A 21,845-nucleotide genomic window follows, 5' to 3' on the forward strand; every position below is an offset into this window, starting at 1 on the left:
TAAGAGTTAATTAGTATTTCCAGATAATTTTGGGTTTTATAATTTATTCTTAGCATTCTAGCTTTATTATTATTTAGGAAATTGAATAAATAGAAAAGGATAAAAATAGAAGAGATCGGATTGGGCCTTTTCTTCAATTGTAAGTCACAGGCCCAAGAGACCCAATCTTCCCAAACAACCCAGTCCATTTCGAACTGGGTCGACCCAGTCCATAACCCAAAAAAGACTCAAACCCCATTTTCATTTTTTTTCTTTCATTTTTCACAAAAAAAAACAAAAAAAACAAAACAAAAACAAAAATCAAAAGAAAAACCTAAGACTACCCGTAACCCCCCCCCTCTCTCTTCTTCTTCCTCTCTTTCTCTCCTTCTTCTCCAAATATTCTCCCATGGAAGCCCCTCCCCCTCACACCCCTTCTCCCTCACGTCACACACAGCACATATACACACACATACGCGACGCATACACACACAACTCGTCGATCTCCCTCTCTTGTCCGCCATGGTTGCGTCTTCAAGATCTTGCCACTGCGTCCGTTGCTTTGCTTCTTATTCCTCGTCACATGCTGCCCGCCATGGCTGCATATACAGCTCTTCAAAATGATCAAAAGATCCCATCACTGTTGTCCGCCATGGCTGCGTCTCCAAGCTCTTCAAACGAGCACGAGATCCTGTCGTATTGTTGCCCGTTGTTTCTTCTTCTCCACTGTCGCTGCTTTCGTTGCTGCCATGGCTGCGTCCGTGTTACAGCTGCTCGTTTCTTCTGTTTCTTCCAGCTTCGTCATCGTCCATGGCTGCAGCTGCTCGTCGCGGCTGCTGCTGCGTTTCGTCGTTATTGCTGTTGCCCATTGCTTCGCTTCTTCCAGCTTTGGCGCTGCTGCCCGCTGCTTCTTCTTCTTCAGCACCTTGCTGCCGTGCCGCTAATGTTTCAGCAGCGTGGCTGCTACTGCATCAACAACACGCTGCTAATGCTTCAGTTCCCATCGTCGCCAAACGCCCCTCCGTCGAGCTTCGTCTATTGTTTAAGTTTCCGGGCAGATTCGAGTCATTTTGATGCAATAATTGTTTCCGGACAGATTTGTTTTTGGTCGAGTTCGTCGTCGCTTCGATCCGGTTAGTAGATTTGAGTTTCATGTTGCCCGTATTTTTGTTTTGATATTCTCGGATCTAAAATCGTTAAATGTTCGATTCTTGTTTTGTTCATGTTTATCGTTGAATTAATTTTCTAGTTTGTTCATATGTTTTGTTGATTTAATTTTCAGATTCAAATGGAACTTTGATTAATTAGTTTTTCAGTTTATTTCATGTGCTTTTATTTATTTTTGTAAAAGAAATTGTTAGTTTAATTTTAATGTTGTTAGATTCAAGAAGAAAATTGTTAGTTTAATTCTAATGTTGTTAAATTCAAGTTGAAATTGTTAGTATGTAAAAGAATTTGTTAGCTTAATTTTCTTTTAATTGGTAAAAGAAATTGTTAGTTTAATTTTAATGTTGTTGGATTCAAAAGAAAATCGTTAGTTTAATTTTAATGTTGTTAGATTCAAGAAGAAAATTGTTAGTTTAATTCTAATGTTGTTAAATTCAAGTTGAAATTGTTAGTATGTAAAAGAATTTGTTAGCTTAATTTTCTTTTAATTGGTAAAAGAAATTGTTAGTTTAATTTTAATGTTGTTGGATTCAAAAGAAAATCGTTAGTTTAATTTTAATGTTGTTAGATTCAAAAAGAAAATTGTTAGTTTAAGTCTAATGTTGTTAAATTCAAGTTGAAATTGTTAGTATGTAAAAGAATTTGTTAGCTTAATTTTAGTTTAATTTGTAAAAGAAATTGTTAGTTTAATTTTAATGTTGTTAGATTCAAATTGAAATTGTTAGTATGTAAAAGAAATTGTTAGCTTAATTTTAGTTTAATTTATAAAAGAAATTGTTAGTTTGATTTTAATGTTGTTAGATTCGAATTGAAATTTAATTAATTGTTTTTCAGTTTATTTCATGTGTTTTATTTGTTTTTGTAAAAGAAATCGTTAGTTTAATTTTTATGTTGTTATAATCAATTGAAATTTAATTACTTATTTTGGTTTGTTTCATATTAATTTCATTTATTTTTGTAAAAGAAATTGTTAGTTCAATTTTAGTTTAGTTTGTAAAAGAAATTGTTAGTTTAATTTTAATATGGTTAGATTCAAGTTGAAATTCAATCGATTATTTCTTCTTCGGTTTATTTTTATTCGTTTAAAAGAATTAAGTTGGAATATAGAAATATGTTAGTTTAATCGCTTGAATCATCCGTCTTTGTTTGAGTAGCTTAGATTAAATTCGTGCTCATCTTTTGGTTGAAGTTCGTTCTTAATCCGGTGATTTAATGTGAAATATATGTGTTGTTAAAAATGTCGTTCAGTCAAAATAATTCCGATTGTTGATTTGTTGTTCATAGTTTAAGTTTGAATTTGTTGATTGAACTGGATTAAGGATTGGTTATAGCTGGTAATTTAATTTTAAGTTCTTAGATAATTTTGAAGTTGAACAGATTTTTGAATCGGGGCGTAACAGTAGTTTTAGGGGTAAAGCGGGAATTAACCAAGTACAGATTAATTAATTATGGTGGGGACCAGACATAATGATAAAAACAAAAAGGAAAATGTGGGTAATAATGTCTTCTTTTCAAAAAGAGGGAACACGGGGGTCCACTTTGACTACTTTTCATAAAGAGGGAACACGGGGGGTCCACGTTGACTACTTTTACTAAAGTAAAAGAGTGGGTAATAATAAAAGTTAAAGGGTGCACCTAGTGGAAGAATATTGGGTCTTGCTTTGGGTATATAAGAGACTCATTTGACACTTAAAAGGGGAGAATTTTTTGGGAGAGATAAAAAATTTCAGAACTAAAGAGGAGATAAGAACATACTTTTAATCTTGAAGAAGAGGATTTCTAAAATATCTGAATACTATTTTCCGTATATTCCTGAGTGTGATTTATGCCTACTGTTTGCTTCCGGGATTTTCAATTGGTTTCTTGAGTTAACTGTTGGTCCTTTGTTATTGCTTTATTGGGTGGTTGCTGGAATTTCTGTTCGGTTTTCAAGTTTACTACTGGGTTTCAGACTGTTGATTGTTTGTTGTTGCCGCGCTGTTGCTACTGCTGCTGATCCTATTCTTCCTTTCTTTGTATTCAAATACCAGGTACATTACTCTGAATCATTTCAACATATGTATTGAAGATGAAATGAAATGGCCGGAAGATTTAAGTTTTTTTTAATTATAGAATATTCGCATTTTAGTTAAATATTCATTATGTGTCTCATGTTATGTAAATGGTAGAAGTATTTATTATGTGAAGTATTAAACTGTGGGACTAGTGGATGGGTGTCAGTATGAACACCATAAGTATTAGTTTCGGCTTTGTTAATTTTTTAGCTTAAAATCGCATTCAAATCGTTAGTAAATATTCAATACGGGAAACCGACTTAATTTGAGGGAAGGTTAGTAAACTCTAGATTTGAATTTGCAAATTTTGAAATAGAAGCAATTTGAGTTTTTTTTTCTATCTTTAAATTTTGTTAATAACAAAGGCCCGCAAATATTAGGCAAACATAATAGGCCAATAATTTTGTAGAATCTGCAGGCTTACAAAATTTTTTTGTTTTTTTTATTATTATTATTTTATTTTTTTCGTCATTTATTCAGTTTTTTTAAAAAAAAAAAACTTGAAAAAGAAATTTGTAAAAAATAAAAAAAAAATATTTTTTTTACAAAATATTTTCATTTTTTAAGAAAAAAAAACTGAAATGATTTTTAATGGGTGATTTAACGTTGCAAGGCTAAGAGCATTAATCCATTAGGTGCGAGTTTGAGCAAGATGAGTCAACGTTTAAGTTTAATAAACTTTTTAATAAGCTTTAGTAATTATGGTTAAATCTAGTTTTAAATGGTTTTGAATAACTAATTTCAATAGTTTTTTTATAACAATGTAAGCTTTAAGTTAGCTATAATCAGGATCTTTTGATTTTTAATTGTCGAACTTCGTAAATTTTTTACAATTTCGAATTTTTTTATTTATTTTTAGTAAAATTCCTTTCTATTAATATTTGTCTTAACCTAGCAATTAGTATGTTATGTGTTATTATTTTTAAGCTCGTAATTAATTAGGATTTTCTTTCTTTATTTTAGAGACTAATTTTAATAGGAAAATGTAGTCGCTTTAGGATTTGTCCTCTTAAAATAAATGAGATGAGCCTTGCCTAGTAAAATGTATAGATTGTGGGGCCCTCACAAATGTATGCATTAAATACTTAGAACATCGGAGTTGGCCGTCTAGAGAAATTTTACGGCCTTTCCCAAAACAACAATACGCTAGTCGTTCTAGGCGTGTCTTTAACAAATCATTTTCTTAAATATGGGTGTGCATTTATGTAACCCAAATCCAAATCTCAACGGAGTCGAAATGTGTCGATAACCATGGGTGCATTGATTGCGACGTGGTCTGAAATACGTTTTCACAATGTTGCAATTCTCCGTAAAATAATAACAATAAATAAATAATAATAAAAGCGGTTAAGGGTTAAAATTTGCACATAAGTTCATAATTGTATAAAATCAGATAATCAAATAGAATATGACAGTTGAGCGACCGTGCTAGAACCACGGAACTCGGGAATGCCTAACACCTTCTCCCGGGTTAACAGAATTCCTTATCCGGATTTCTGGTGCGCAGACTGTTAAATAGAGTCATTCTTTTCCTCGATTCGGGATTAAATTGGTGACTTGGGACACCCTAAATCTCCCAAGTGGCGACTCTGAAATAAATAAACAAATCCCGTTTCGATTGTCCTTTAATTGGAAAAACTCCCTCTGCGCCCCTGCGGGTGCCGGAAAAAGGAGGTGTGACAGCTCTGGCGACTCTGCTGGGGATGATAAACTCAGAATCTCTGGTTCAGGGTTCAGAATTCGAGCTTAGATAAATTGTTATATTTGGCTTTATCTGATTTTTACATGTTTGAGCCTAATATGCTATATGCTGCTTTTACCGCTTTGATATTATCTAAACTGTATATAAACTGTGCCGAAACCCTTCTCTTCTTACCTCCGGGGATGTGCTTACTGGTTGAGACTCCCTATTCTGTTAGTGTCATACCTTGAAATAAGAAAGAGGCCGGACAAGTTACTAAGTCGGATGGCCCTTTGGTTCCCGGAAAGTTGCCCCCTCCTCGATTCGAGTTGTCCGCTCGGGTACACAGTCTAGAACACTGACTCAGGTTTTGAACATAGAATAACATGACTTCATTCCGGATCCCTAGTAGGAACGATTATTTGCATCATGCTGCATTTGACTTAGGGGACTCAACAAAGGGGTTGGGTCCGTCTAGGACTAGCAACCTGAAATGAAAAGACCATCCTGATGCATCCTATTTGTGCTGTGCATTTATTTGTTCCGAACCCGCATGTTGACCGGTTTTTGAATCTCGGGAACGTTGGAAAATTGGAAAAAAAAGGAGAAAAATAGAGAAATAACAGTTAGGGAGTTAATTGATTGTTTTAGAAAAACCCAGTGTCCAAGTACTGTCGGAACTCTGCCAAAAAAAATTTTTAAAAAATATTTTACTTTTAAAATTGTTTGTTTACCCAAAAAAGCAGAAAGTGTGTAGGAAAGATTCCTTTATTTTAGTTTGCTTTGTTTTCAAAAAAACGGAAAGGAAAAATAGTTTATTTTGCTAAAAAAAAGGGAAAAAATATGTTTGTTTTCAAAATTAGTTAGTTTATTTCTCGAACTACGCGGGTTTGATTCTCACCGGATGTGAGATACGTAGGCAACCCTCATCGGGTCCAACCTCCCCTTTTTGCTAAAATAACCAAAAACAAACAAATAAATAAAAAACATGTCAAAATTTTAATTTTGTCATAAAGAAGTCGGGTGACGCTGTTTTGTCAAAACATAGCCGAATGTTCCCGAAAGGGACGCCGAAAGGCTGACTTTGCATAAACAGCCACCTTTGGGTCATTTTTTAGTATTTTTTGTCTAGTTGACCCACACAGCCTTAAAAATCTTCGTCCCCGAGGCGCTGAAGGGCCGTGTTTGCAACACCAGCTTTTTATTGTAATTTGAAAAAAAAAAGAGTCAGCGGTCAGGTGAATACCGTTTGGGTTTTTAGTCAAAAATAAGCCGAGCCAGCTTCGGCCGCGTCTTAAACCGTTCTTGCCGAAATAGCCTTAGAGTATCTTTTAGTTGTCGAAAGGCTATTTTCGTAAAAGAACGAACAAGTTTGTAAAGTGTCACAAAATAATCCTCCCCGACCTCAAAATTCATGTGAAATTTGGAAGGGGCCACATTTGCAAAAAATAAACCCAGTTTGTTTTAATATGAAAATTGAAAAAAAATGTTTATTATTGTTTATCTTTTATTGGTCCGAACTATGCAAGGTCTGATTCATGCGGGGTCATGATACGTAGGCAATCTCCATAAGATTCGACCACAACAAAAAATGAAAAAAAATGAAAAAAAAATGGAAAAAAATGAAAAAAAAGAAAGAAAAAAAAAAGAGAAAAAAAAAGATGTTGTTAATAATGAGGACCGACTGAGTCCATTCTAACCTGTTTTGTTTTGAATCGCAAAGAAAGTTAAGGTGGTTGGTTTGTGGTAAGCCGGACAATGACACCCAGAATATCGCGCGGAATCCTTTACCTGCACATCATGATACACACTTTGCGGGGATCAGGCCTGATGACAGAAGCACTCGAATCCTATTGGGGAATTGTTGACTAAGGTTGATGATATTGAAGTTGGCAATGGTCTGGACAATACTGATGCGAAGCTCAGTGGCTAAGATGTCAATTTTGATAAAGTGGGAGGACGCTCCGTTCCTTGGTTAGCAAGAGAGAAGCTTTTGGTGTCTTATTTTGTTGTCATTTCTGTTGTCCGGATTATTAGGGTTGTAATTCGGATATTGTCTTGTGTCAAACTTTCTTATCTTTCCATTTTGTCATAGCGGTTAGTTTAAGTTTTGTCCAGGTTGTTTTAGGATTTTATTCTGGTTTGTTTTTGTTTGTTTTGTTGTTCAAACCATTTCACCGTTAGTCTAATGCAAAATCCGGTCTTTTATTATTTCCAGTCATCTTTTTGTTTAGTCCTTTTATCATTTTTGTTTAGTGCCGATTCTCGTGACATGACATGCGCACACGGTTTGGGCCTAATCTTAAAAGTTAATCATAAAACCCCGGAAAGGTGATCAGAACGTTTAAAAGAAATAAGGACGGTTTGAGATTATTCGGAGCTCGAGTCATGTGGAACTAGGGAAAGTAAAACACAAAGAAAACCGTTAAAAGCAAGATTCGCCCAATTGGCATGAGGGTCGTTCATGATAATGAGGGTGAGAGTGTCGCCCGACGGTGCTTTAGAAATGACAAATGAAAAAGCAAATGTGTGAATATAATTGTCAAGTCCAGCACCATCAGAAGAGGCTACAAATCTCTGTTTATTGTGTTGTTTGCACTTGACATGTTTTGAAGGCTGGAATGACGAAGGCATTTTGTTCTGCTACCTAAACACTTTATCCTTCGTTACCCCTTTTGAGCCTTTGTTTGTTTTTCTTTCGTACCCCTCGTTCGGAATCAATAGCAACGACTAGAAAATATGATCCTGGAAGGTAAAGAAGAAGAAAAGAAAAAAAATGACAAAAAGAAAGGAGAAATGAGAAATAAAAAGAGAAAAGAAAAATGATAACGAAAACAAAGGAAAGTTAGAAGAAAACAGAGGAATTGGGAACTACGTTTGACCTGATTCCTCAAAGAGGATACGTAGGCGCTTCGCGGCTCGGTCATAATGGCCATAATGGTCATAGTGTGCATAGTGTAACATAGTATAACAAAAATAAAAATCCCCAAGCAAGAAACTGGGGCAAGAGTTGCGCTTGTTGTAAGCAAATATGGTTCCGAAGGTTGTAATTTTGAAACCCAAATTTATTTTTTGAGCCTTTAATACCTTTTCTTTCTAGCCTATCCAAAACCCACATTACGGTCCAAAGAAAGTCCTTCTGATCAGTCTTCAAAAGATGCCAAGTCAGAGAAATGAGAGTCTTACCGGTGAACATAACATTCTGTTCCACAGCAGAAAGGACTCTAATCCCTAGCAGAAAGAGTCATATCGGCAACACTCCAAATCCCCAGCTGTAAAGTGATACAACTGAGAGAGTCTTATAGGTGAAAATCTTCACGGACACCATAAGACGATGAAAGCTGAGAGAAGAAAAAAAACCAAAATGAGATAGGGTTGATAGTGAAAACCCTTTGGGCACTACAAGCCGAATAAGATTAAGAATCAGATAGGGAATCTCCAAGTGAAAATCTGGAAAGACGATTGACGGCGGAGGATAGGCCACATGTGCATGTCACGACCATTAGAGTCGGTATCGGCGTTTGATAGGTTTTTATTTATAATTTCTTTTGTTAAAGAGTCATCTTTTTCCTCTGTCCTTTATTCGGTTCCCCTTTTGTTTATCTTTCTCCTTTCATAGAAACATTCCCCAGTAGAGTCTGTTTGGTCAGAACCAGTGGGAAATGACTTCAAAATCTACCATCAGCTTTCCTATTAGGCAAAACCGGATCCAATTAGAACATCCAAATGGTCTAAGTCAGTAAGGAACAAGCGCGAGGCCAGTGTCAAAAAGATATCCCCACCAAAAGGGAATTGACCAAAGGATTGACGAGTGTCAAGAGGGATATCCTTGCCAAAATCAAAGGTTATAAACCTCAAGGCCGAGGCCCGTGGACAAAGCAAGGAGAACAATGAGCATGATTTGGGAAATTCATACGAGACTAAAAGGTCGGAAAAATGACAGTTTCCGAACTATGCCACAAAAGAAGAGGGATATCCCCAGCAGAAAGGTAAAGGAAATGGCATTGATGACAGAAATGCATGCCACAAGGGATATTATTAAACTGGGGCAGAAAATTTTCCTTTCATTTAGAAAATTTTTTGAAAGTCAGATACCCAGTTGGGGAAGAATAAAGATAGCACCAGTCTCAAGGGAAGTGGTCTTTGAACCAATTTTACCCCCAGCATAACAAGTTTTAATAAAGGAAGTTGTTCCCCAGCGGACAGAACAAAAGGATGAAACTTGTGCTCGGAAAAAGTAAAAGGCCAGTATCATTCCTAGCAGCCTTCAGAAGAATGAAACACTAGTTTTGAAGGAATCAAAATCTCCCAGCAATGTTATCCTCAACAGCGTTATCCCCGGCGGATAACATTTTATCCCCAGCAATGTTGAGAGAGAAAAGATTTGAAGGAAGTGGCTTTGGAGAAAGGGGAAGAAAGGAGACTCCCCAATAATATTATTCCCCAACAGGTAAGTAAATAATTTCCCAGCAGTGTTATCCCCAGCAGTCTCGGGGAAAGACAACACGAGCTTTTCAAAGGAGATAACCATCCCCCAGCAAGGCCACAAATCGGCCACCATTTTAAAAACTGATAAAATTTTCTTTGCTTGAGAGTTGAAACAGGAACAAAGCAGCGCAAGGGAAAAAGAAAAGAAAAAAAGGAATTACAAAGGTAAGTTTCTCAAACCTTTGATCTTTACATTTTCCTCCTAGGATAAAAGTCCTAGTCTGATGAAATTTTCTCCTGAGATATCAAATCTTAGTCCGATGAATCTTTCTCCAAAGCACGAAAGGAGCTTGATTTATTTTTTAAAAATATTAGAGTTGAAGTCAGGAGCCCTCCTGGAGAATGGAGGCGTTAAAATTTAAGAAATTGTTGAGGTCAGGAGCCCCGCCTGGAGAATAGAGGCTGAATATATTTTGAAAAGTTGAAGAAGTCAGGAGCTCGCCTGGAGAATGGAGGCGTTAAAATTTAAGTTGTTGTTGAAGTCAGAAGCCCGCCTGAAGAGAGGAAAGGCGTTTTATTTTAAAAAGTTGTTGAAATCTCGCCAGCCTAAAGAAAGGAATGGCATTTTATTTTCAAAGTTGTTGTTGAAGTCAGGAGCCCGCCTGAAGAGAGGAAAGGTGTTTATTTTTCAAAGTTGTTGTTCAAATCAGGAGCCCGCCTGAAGAGAGGAAAGGCGTTTATTTTTCAAAGTTGTTGAAATCAGGAGCCCGCCTGAAGAGAGGAAAGGCGTTTTATTTTTAAAAGTTGTTGAAATCTCGCCAGCCTAAAGAAAGGAATGACATTTTATTTTCAAAGTTGTTGTTGAAATTAGGCGCCCACCTGTATAACAAGGGAATACATTTCATGTCTTTACCATTAGGCGCCCACCTGTATAACAAGGGAATACATTTCATGTCTTTACCATTAGGCGCCCACCTGTATAACAAGGGAATACATTTCATGTCTTTACCATTAGGCGCCCACCTGTATAACAAGGGAATACATTTCATGTCTTTACCATTAGGCGCCCACCTGTATAACAAGGGAATACATTTCATGTCTTTACCATTAGGCGCCCACCTGTATAACAAGGGAATACATTTCATGTCTTTACCATTAGGCGCCCACCTGTATAACAAGGGAATACATTTCATGTCTTTACCATTAGGCGCCCACCTGTATAACAAGGGAATACATTTCATGTCTTTACCATTAGGCGCCCACCTGTATAACAAGGGAATACATTTCTGTCTTTTCATTTCATGTCCTAGGTCGCCCACCAGTATAATGCGGGTATACATTTCTGTTTTCATTTCATGTCCTAGGTCGCCCACCAGTATAATGCGGGTATACATTTCTGTTTTCATTTCATGTTCTCGGTCGCCCACCAGTATAATGTGGGCATACCTTTCAGTTTTTCATTTCATGTCCTAGGCGCCCACCAGTATAATGCGGGAATACATTTCTGTCTTTTCATTTCATGTCCTCGGTCGCCCACCAGTATAATGCGGGCATACCTTTCAGTTTTTCATTTCATGTCCTAGGCGCCCACCAGTATAATGCGGGAATACATTTCTGTCTTTTCATTTCATGTCCTCGGTCGCCCACCAGTATAATGCGGGCATACCTTTCAGTTTTTCATTTCATGTCCTAGGCGCCCACCAGTATAATGCGGGAATACATTTATGTCTTTTCATTTCATGTCCTCGGTCGCCCACCTGTATAATGCGGGCATACCTTTCAGTTTTTCATTTCATGTCCTAGGCGCCCACCAGTATAATGCGGGCATACCTTTCAGTTTTTCATTTCATGTCCTAGGCGCCCACCAGTATAATGCGGGAATACATTTCTGTCTTTTCATTTCATGTCCTCGGTCGCCCACCAGTATAATGCGGGCATACCTTTCAGTTTTTCATTTCATGTCCTAGGCGCCCACCAGTATAATGCGGGAATACATTTCTGTCTTTTCATTTCATGTCCTCGGTCGCCCACCAGTATAATGCGGGCATACCTTTCAGTTTTTCAATTCATGTCCTAGGCACCCACCAGTATAATGCGGGAATACATTTCTGTCTTTTCATTTCATGTTCTCGGTCGCCCACCAGTATAATGCGGGCATACATTTCATATTTTGCACTCAGGCGCCCACCTGTATAACGAGAGGAATACTTTTCAGTTTTATACTTCAGATTTTGAAATCAGTAACCCCACCGGAAGGCGGAAGGTTACAACAGGAATCCCCAACAGGAAACAATAAAAATCCCCAGCACCAGAAAGCAGAAGGTGGCAACAAGAGGTCCCAGCACAAATTCAAGCGCATGAGTCAAAAGGAAGAAAAGACGCGTATTGAAATAAGCGGTCTATGAACATTAAATTATGCCCAGCATAACAAATCTGATGAAGAGAGTCGTATCCCCAGAGGAACCGCCGAAAAGCTTAATGAAGAAAGCCATGTCCCCAACGGACCGAACAAAATGATGAAAACTGGTATTCAGAAAAGCAAAAGGCCAGTGTCATCCCCAAAGTCTCGGAAGAAACACAAGCCGACAAGAAAGCAAGGCAACAAGAACAAGTTGAAGATAGATGAGATCTTATGATCCGTAGTCTAGCCTAGCTTCTTGTTTTCTTTTAAGCACGGTGTAACAAGGAGATCGGTAAGCAGTGGTAATAGCATGCAACAGCAGTAACATTGCAGTCCCATGGTAGTCCTAGCTACCAAAACTTCCCAAACTACATTAACTTGATTCCCCTTTAGCCAGGGATATGTAGGAAACCTTTGAAGCAAAGGTTCGGTTAAATCTTTTTCAAAAAATACTTCACACGGAGTACTCGGATGGGCAAAAATCGCTCACTTTATCTTTGCACGAAAACCCTTCATGACTTCGGGGCAAAGAGGGGCAGCTGTAAGCACGTGATTTTTGCCCTATGAGAGAATTACTCCCAAAAAAATCCAAAATAAAATAATTTTCCTTTGTGTGCAATTTTAGAATTTTTATGGCATTTTTGATAATTATTTGTATTTTTGTTTGTGCGTGTTTATTGGTTAAATTAATAAAAAATTACAAATATATGTCGCATTTGCATTTAGTATTTATTTAAGTTTGTTTTACAAAATCATAAAAATAATGTACGTTGCATTTTTAGCATTTAACGTCTAAATTGTGTGATTTTTATAGTTAATTGCTATTTAAATGTGCGATAATTGTTATTTGGACAGATTTTTGAAGTTATAACAGATTTTGAATCAGGGCAGTAACAGTAGTTTTAGGGGTAATACGGGAATTAACCAATTGCAGATTATTTAATTATGGTGGGGGACAAGACGTAATGATAAAAGCAAAAAGGAAAAGGTGGATAATGATGTCTTCTTTTCAAAAAGAGGGAACAAGGGGGCCCATTTTGACTACTTTTCAAAAAGAGGGAACATGGGGGCCCACTTTGACTACTTTTCAAAAAAAGGGAACACGGGGGCCCACGTTGACTACTTTTACTAAAGTAAAAGTGTGGGTAATAATAAAAGTTAAAGGGGAAAGAGGTAAAAGGGGGTCTTGCTTTGTATATAAGGAGGGATGACGGGATTGAATTGAAGAGGGGATTGAATTAGGAGGATTATCTTCTAGAGAGATTATTATTGGGAGAATATTTTTTAGAGTAATACATTCTGGAAAATTTCAAGAGTGTTAGAGAGTAAAAGAGAAAGACAATTTGAACTTTCACTTGAATAATTTCCGTTTTGCCTTTTCTCGAGTGTTATTCAAAATCAGTAAACTACTGCATCTTGTATCCGTCTCTCTTCTGCTTTGACTGCGATTGCACTTTGGCATTGCTGATTTTTCAATCCGTTGTTGGGTTATTCTACTGGTTTTTACTGGTTGTGGTGTTGCTGAACCTGCTGTTGCTGTGTTATTATTGCTGCTGACTTCTCCTTCTTTTGTTCTTGTACTGCCATTTCCAGGTACACATTTGTACACTCTCGGCTTGAAGCGAAATGAAATATTAATCAGGCTTTGTTCCTGTTGAATTCCTCCTGTTTAGATTTGTGCTTGAATATAATTTTCCTTTCTTTGTATAAAAATGTAGTTGACTGATTAATGAGTAATGAGGTTGCATATGTATAACTTCATCTAATAATGTTAGTTTAAATTAATCAAATACTAGTTAATTTGTTTTGATATTATGGTATGTCAATCTCATGTTCTAGTATTATTGAATAATAGAATATAGAATGAAAGTAGTTTTTCTTTGTACAAACTCGATCGCAATTTTCCATTCGCATTAGCCGTAAACTAATAACTAATAAGTTACGTTTTTCAGCATGTAATTCATTAAGAGATTTTCTTTTATTTTAGAGACGAACTTAATAGAAAAAAAATGTAGTCACTGTAGATTTATCCTTTTAAATAAAAATGAGACGAGCCTTGCCAAATAAAACGCACAGATTGCGGGGCCCTCACAAAATGTACGTGTTAATTACTTAGAACTCGGGATAGGCCGCTTAGAGAACTCCACGGCCTTACCCAAAATAATAATACGCTAATCGCTTTAGGCGCGCATTTTAATAAATCTTACCTTCTTAAACTCGGGTGCACATTTATGTGACCCAAATCCAAATCTCAACGGAGTCGAAATGTGGCTCTAATCACGGGTACATTGATTGTGACGTGGTCCGAGATGCATGTCCACGACGTTGCAAATTCCTTTTAAAAAGAAGAATGAGATGAGCCTCGCCGAATAAAAAATACAAAATTGTGGGGCCCTCAGTAAATATTTGCTTTAAAATTGCTTAGACTTCGGGATGGGCCGTTTAGCAAAATTCCACGGCCCTACCCAAAGTAGATGATACGCTAGTCGCTTTAGGCGCGCCATTAATAATTTAATTTTCTTAAACTCGGGTGCACATTTATGTGACCCAAATCCAAATCTCAACGGAGTCAAAGTGTGTCGACGACCACGGGTACATTGATTGTGACGCGGTTTGAGATACATTTTCACAACGTTGCAATTCCCTGTAAAAATAATAATAATAATTAAGAAAGCGGTAAAAAGTTAAAATTTGCACATAAGTTCATACTTGTATAAAAATCAGATAATCAAGCCGAATATGACAGTTGAGCGACCGTGCTAGAACCACGGAACTCGGAAATGCCTAACACCTTCTCCCGGGTTAACAGAATTCCTTATCCAGATTTCTGGTGCGCAGACTGTAATATGGAGTCATTCTTTTCCTCGATTCGGGATTAAAATTGGTGACTTGGGACACCCTAAAATCTCCCAAGTGGCGACTCTGAAATAAATAAACAAATCCCGTTTCGATTGTCCTTTAATTGGAAAAAACTCCTTATACCCTCGCGGGGGCGGAAAAAGGAGGTGTGACAGTGATTTGACTTATGATGTGGAGCCAACAGCTATTTTGGAGCGTCAGGTTCGAAAGTTGAGGTCAAAGGATATAGCTTTAGTAAAAGTGCAGTGGAGAGGTCGGCTCGTGGAGGAGGCTACCTGGGAGACCGAGCGGGAGATGCGGAGCAGATATCCTCACCTATTTGAGGCTTCAGGTATGTCTCTTGACTCGTTTGAGGACGAATGTTTGTTTAAGTTGGGGAGGATGTGACGACACCGCCAGTCGTTTCATGAGTTACCGCTCCGTTTTTCCCCATTTCTACTTCTTTATTCTTTGTTTATCCGTGTTATGTGGTATCGGGTTGGTCGGATCAAATCCGGAATGGTTTTGGTAAGGTTTGAGACACTTAGTCTCTAAAAGTAGCTTTAGAGTTAGAAAAGTCAACCGAGAGTTGACTTATTGGTAAACGACCTCGGAATGCATATTTTATGGCTCGGATAGCTTCGTTAGGTGATTTGGGACTTAGGAGTGTGACCGAAATATTTTTGTGATGTCCGGTGTAGAATTAGGCTTGAATTGGCAAAAGTTAGTTTTTAGCGATTTCTAGTCGGCAGTGGAAAATAGGCTATCGGGGTCTTAATGGAATTTTGACAGTTGGAACAGGTTCATAATGTCATTTTGGATATGTCTGCAAAATTTCAGGCCAATCGGAGTTGTTTTGGATAGTTTCGGCGTCGTTGGTGGAATTTAGGAATTTCAAAGTTCATAGGCTTGAATTTGATGTGATTTTGGTGTTTTGATGTTATTTTTGGTATTTCGAAGACTCGACTAAGTTCGAATGATGTTATGGGACGTGTTGGTATATTTGTTGAGATTTTCGAGGGCCTCGGGTGGATCTCGAAAGGTTAACGGATCAATTAGACAAGAAGAAAAACTGCTGCATTTTTTCACAGCAACATGAACAGTAACTCGGGTGAATAGTAAACCGTATGAGCATTATTTTAATAAACCCTCCGCGACCATTAAATCCTTTTACACCATTTTTTGAACGGGGAAAGAGCTTTGAGGCGATTTTGAAGAGAGGAAATCATTGTTCTTTATTGAGGTAAGGATTTTGGACCCTAAAACTTGATTATTTGTGATTAAGGAACAAAATATCAGTGTTTAATTCATAAAAATCAGTAGAAAAAGGTGGAGTTAGTGCTTGAGATTATGAGACTTTCTAGGAATGATTGAGGTGTCAAATCCACGGAGATCTGATTCATTCTCCACCAACGGAATTGCACACAATGTCAACACCATGGCCATTTGTGGCATGGGGCATGGATGTCATTGGGCCTATTGAGCCGGCAGCTTCGAACGGTCACAGGTTCATTCTGGTAACCATCGATTATTTCACTAAGTGGGTTGAAGCCAAAACTTTCAAGTCAGTAACCAAGAAGGCAGTGGTGGATTTTGTCCATTCCCATATCATCTGTAGATTTGGGATCCCGAAAGTGATAATCACGGACAATGGTGCTAATCTTAACAGCAACTTGATGAGAGAAGTATGTGAACAGTTTAAGATTACACACCGTAATTCCACCCCGTATCGGCCCAAGGCGAATGGAGCGGTTGAGGCAGCCAACAAAAACATAAAGAAGATATTGAGGAAAATGGTTGAAGGATCCAGACAATGGCATGAAAAGCTACCATTTGCATTGTTGGGATACCGCACTACTGTCCGTACTTCAATAGGTGCGACTCCTTATTTGTTGGTATATGGAACTGAAGTAGTAATACCAGCAGAAGTTGAAATTCCATCCCTTCGAATTGTCGTTGAGGCCGGGATTGATGATGATGAATGGGTCAAAGCCCGACTAGAGCAGTTGAGCTTAATTGATGAAAAAAGATTGGCAGAAGTATGCCATGGCCAATTATATCAGAAGAGAATGGCAAGAGCATACAATAAGAAGGTGCGCCCCATGAAATTTGAAGTGGGGCAGCAGGTATTGAAACGGATCCTCCCATATCAGATTGAGGCAAAAGGCAAGTTCGCCCCGAATTGGCAAGGGTCGTATGTCGTGACCAAAGTATTATCCAACGACGCTTTATGTCTGACAGATGTCGAAGGAAGATGCATCGACATGGCTATCAATTCTGATGCAGTCAAGAGATATTACGTGTAATTCTCTTTTGTTGTTTATTTGTCTGTCTGTACTTGGTGTTTATCGGATAATGAAATGACAGAGGCAATTCTTTCTTCTATCCAAACACTGTTACCCTTGCTTTACCCCTTTGAGCCTTACTTATTCTTTCATACCCCTCTCTTGAAAGCATTAACAAAAATGAAAAATAATGAAAAAAGAGAGAAAAGAAGGAAAATAATAACAAAAAAAAGGAAGTTCGCAAAAGAAAAATAATGGAACCGAATGAACTACGTTCGGCCTGATTCCTCAAAGAGGATACGTAGGTGCCTCACGGCTCGGTCGTAATGTAACAAAAGTCAAAAATTCCTCGAGAAAAACTGGGGCAGAAGTTATGTTTAAAATTTTGAAAAAAAAAAGAGAAGGTTTTGATTCCAAGAGTTGTAATGTTTCACCCATCAAAGTTATTTTGAATTTTTATATCCATTCTTTTAAGTCCCACATAAAACCCATACTGATATCCCAAAAAAGACCTCCGGATCAGTATCCGAGAGGTGCCAAGACAGTCAAGTGAAAGTCGAGGATAACACGTTGGTCCCCGACCGAATAAGAATCATGAGCTGAAAGAATTGATAGCCATAAGAATTCCCAGTAGAGAGAATCTTACCGGCAATACTCCAATCCCCGGCTGAGAGAAGCAAAATGAGAGAGTCTTATCGGTGAAAACCTTCACAGGCACCATAAGGCGACGAGAGCTGTGAGAACTGAGAGAGTCTTATCAGTGAAAACCCCTCGAAGGGCACTATGAGGCGACAAGATAGATTGGCGGAAGGAATCCGCATTTTGCGAAGAATTGGGACACCTATTTATCCCTAGCAAGTGAGGACATCAGAAAGATTGATCGACACAAATAGACTGGGTTGATTAATCCGGAATGCACGACATGATCGTTGGAATCGGTTATACCACCCAGATAAGTTCATTTCTTTTCTTTTCTCCAGCATTTGTTCAGAACGATTTTCTCTTTTTCTATCCTTTCATTTCTTTGTTTAAAAGACTTTCTCCAAAAATTTATTTTTTAGAAAGGTCTTTCAAAGCTTACTACCAACTGCCAAAATGGTACAATGCAAAATGAGAAGAGGACAGGCCAGAGACAAGGCAATAAGACAAAAGACGTTGATTGCAAGGCCGAATAATATTGGTCTAAAATGGCAAGGAAAGCACAGAAAGAACCGGAAAAACAACAAGTTGAAGAAATTGTGGGCTAAGTTCCAAGAGAATTCCCAGCAGAACTCCGACCGATTATCGACCAAAGTTTCGAGGTAGTCGGACAACGCAGAGCGGGAAGGGAGGAAAGGAAAATGCATTTTCAGCAAAATAACCCCCAGCAAGTTTCGAGAAACAGAACGGAGAAGTGATAAATGGAAAAACCATCCCCAGCAGAATGTTATCCCCAGCGAATAACATCATCCCTACAAGTTTTAGGAATGCCAAACAGGAATAAGGGAGGAACCATCCCCAGCAGGAGTGGCACGACCACTCACCATGTTTTAAAACTAACAAATTTTCTTTGATTTGAAGCAGGAAAAGGAAGTCTTATTAATGGCGAAAAACATGCCACAAGGAAAAGCACCAGAACTGAGGCAGAAAATTTTCTGCCACCGTTGAAAATTTTCTCGGAGACACGAGGAAACAAATTCAAGTTATTACTTACCATTAGGCGTCCACCTGTATAACAAGAGAACACATTTCAGTTTTTCATTTCCTGTCCTAGGCGCCCACCAGTATAATGCGGGAATACATTTCTGTCTTTTCATTTCATGTCCTCGGTCGCCCACCAGTATAATACGGACATACATTTCTATCTTTGCATTTCATGTCCTCGGTCGCCCACCAGTATAATGCGGGCATACCTTTCAGTTTTTCATTTCCTGTTCTAGGCGCCCACCAGTATAATGTGGGAATACATTTCTGTCTTTTCATTTCATGTCCTTGGTTGCCCACCAGTATAATGCGGACATACCTTTCAGTTTTTCATTTCCTGTTCTAGGCGCCCACCAGTATAATGCGGGAATACATTTCTGTCTTTTCATTTTATGTCCTCGGTCGCCCACCAGTATAATGCGGGCATACCTTTCAGTTTTTCATTTCCTGTTCTAGGCGCCCACCAGTATAATGCGGGAATACATTTCTGTCTTTTCATTTCATGTCCTCGGTCGCCCACCAGTATAATGTGGGCATACATTTTTGTTTTCATTTCATCAGTCGCCCACCAGTATAATGCGGGCATACATTTCAGTTTTTCATTTCCATGTCCTAGGCGCCCACCAGTATAATGCGGGAATACATTTCTATCTTTTTCATTTCATGTCCTCGGTCGCCAACCAGTATAATGCGGGCATACCTTTCAGTTTTTCATTTCATGTCCTAGGCGGCCACCAGTATAATGCGGGCATACATTTCATATTTTTCACTCAGGCACCCACCTATATAACGAGAGGAATACTTTTCAGTCTTATACTGCAGATCTTGAAATCAGTAACCCACCGGAATGCAGAAGGTTACAACAGGAATCCCCAGCAGAAAATAATAAAAAATCCCCAGCACCGGAAAACAGAAGGTTGCAACAAGAGGTCCCAACACAAATTCAAGCGCATGAGTCAAAAGGAAGAAAGACGCGTCTTGAAAGAAACGGCCTATGAACATCAAATTATGCCCAGCATAACAAATCTGATGAAGAAAGCCGTATCCCCAGAGGAACCACCGAAAAGCTTAATGAAGGAGGTCATATCCCCAACGGACCGAACAAAATGATGAAAACTGGTATTCAGAAAAGCAAAAGGCCAGTTTCATCCCCAAGTTCTCGGAAGAAAGGCACCAGAAGAAGCACAAGCCGACAAGAAAGCAGGGCAACAAGAACGAGTTAAAGATAGATGAGATTTTATGATCCGTAGTCTAGCCTAGCCTCTTGTTTTCTTTTAATCACGGTGTAACAAGGAGATCGATAAGCAGTGGTAATAGCGTGCAACAGCAGTAACATTGCAGTCCCATGGTAGTCTCAGCTACCAAAACTTCCCGAACTACATTAACATAATTCCCCTTTAGCCGGGGATATGTAGGAAACCTTTGAAGCAAAGGTTCGGTTAAACCTTTTTCAAAAAAATGCTTCACACGGAGTACTCGGATGGGCAAAAATCGCTCGTTTTATCTTTGCACGAAAACCCTTCGTGTCTTCAGGCAAAGAGGGGCAGCTGTAAGCACGTGATTTTTGCCCTATGAAAGAATTACTCCCAAAAATTCAAAATAAAATAATTTTCCTTGTGTGCAATTTTTGTGTTCTTCGTGGCATTTCTGTGTAATTATTTGCATTTTTGTCTTTGCATGTTTATTTGTTAGGTTAATAAAAAATATAAAAAATATGTCGCATTTGCGTTTAGTATTTAATTAAGTTTGTTTACAAAGTGAAAAAATCATAAAAATAATGTACTCTGCATTTTTAGCACTTAATGTCCAAATTGGGTGATTTTCTCGTTAGTCGCTATTTAATTGTGTGTTAACTGTTATTAAGAGTTAATTAGTATTTCCAGATAATTTTGGGTTTTATAATTTAATCTTAGCATTCTAGCTTTATTATTATTTAGGAAATTGAATAAATAGAAAAAGATAAAAATAGAAGAGATCGGATTGGGCCTTTTCTTCAATTGTAAGTCACAGGCCCAAGAGACCCAATCTTCCCAAACGACCCAGTCCATTTCGAACTGGGTCAACCCAGTCCATAACCCAAAAAAGACCCAAACCCCATTTTCATTTTTTTTCTTTCATTTTTCACAAAAAAAAACAAAAAAAACAAAACAAAAACAAAAATCAAAAGAAAAACCTAAGACTACCCGTAACCCCCCCCCTCTCTCTTCTTCTTCCTCTCTTTCTCTCCTTCTTCTCCAAATATTCTCCCATGGAAGCCCCTCCCCCTCACACCCCTTCTCCCTCACGTCACACACAGCACATATACACACACATACGCGACGCATACACACACAACTCGTTGATCTCCCTCTCTTGACCGCCATGGTTGCGTCTTCAAGATCTTGCCATTGCGTCCGTTGCTTTGCTTCTTCTTCCTCGTCACATGCTGCCCGCCATGGCTGCATCTACAGCTCTTTAAAATGATCAAAAGATCCCATCTCTGCTGTTCGCCATGGCTGCGCCTCCAAGCTCTTCAAACGAGCACGAGATCCCGTCGTATTGTTGCCCGTTGTTTCTTCTTCTCCACTGTCGCTGCTTTCGTTGCTGCCATGGCTGCGTCCGTGTTGCAGCTGCTCGTTGCTTCTGTTTCTTCCAGCTTCGTCATCGTCCATGGCTGCAGCTGCTCGTCGCGGCTGCTGCTGCGTTTTGTCGCTATTGCTGCTGCCCGTTGCTTCGCTTCTTCCAGCTTTGGTGCTGCTGCCCGCTGCTTCTTCTTCTTCACCACCTTGCTGCCGTGCCGCTAATGTTTCAGCAGTATGGCTGCTACTGCTTCAGTTCCCATCGTCGCCAAACGCCCCTCCGTCGAGCTTCGTCTATTGTTTAAGTTTCCGGGCAGATTCGAGTCATTTTGATGCAATAATTGTTTCCGGACAGATATGTTTTTGGTCGAGTTCGTCGTCGCTTCGATCCGGTTAGTAGATTTGAGTTTCATGTTGCCCGTATTTTTGTTTTGATATTCTCGGATCTAAAATCGTTAAATGTTCGATTCTTGTTTTGTTCATGTTTATCGTTGAATTAATTTTCTAGTTTGTTCATATGTTTTGTTGATTTAATTTTCAGATTCAAATGGAACTTTGATTAATTAGTTTTTCAGTTTATTTCATGTGCTTTTATTTATTTTTGTAAAAGAAATTGTTAGTTTAATTTTAATGTTGTTAGATTCAAGAAGAAAATTGTTAGTTTAATTCTAATGTTGTTAAATTCAAGTTGAAATTGTTAGTATGTAAAAGAATTTGTTAGCTTAATTTTCTTTTAATTGGTAAAAGAAATTGTTAGTTTAATTTTAATGT

General features: G+C 38.2%; 1 protein-coding gene across 1 annotated transcript; it reads right to left on the reverse strand.

Annotated features, from left to right (window-relative positions):
• Window positions 1-743: 743 nt before the first annotated feature.
• Window positions 744-21,167, reverse strand: LOC138871782 (uncharacterized). The gene is made up of 2 exons (XM_070149683.1): window positions 20,965-21,167; window positions 744-945 (listed from the first exon to the last, which is right to left on the reverse strand). The coding sequence occupies exons 1-2, from the start codon at window positions 21,165-21,167 to the stop codon at window positions 744-746; spliced, it is 405 nt and encodes a 134-aa protein (XP_070005784.1).
• Window positions 21,168-21,845: the final 678 nt, after the last annotated feature.

The sequence above is a fragment of the Nicotiana sylvestris genome, chromosome 6 (assembly GCF_000393655.2).
Source record: "Nicotiana sylvestris chromosome 6, ASM39365v2, whole genome shotgun sequence".
Lineage (NCBI taxonomy): Eukaryota > Viridiplantae > Streptophyta > Magnoliopsida > Solanales > Solanaceae > Nicotiana > Nicotiana sylvestris.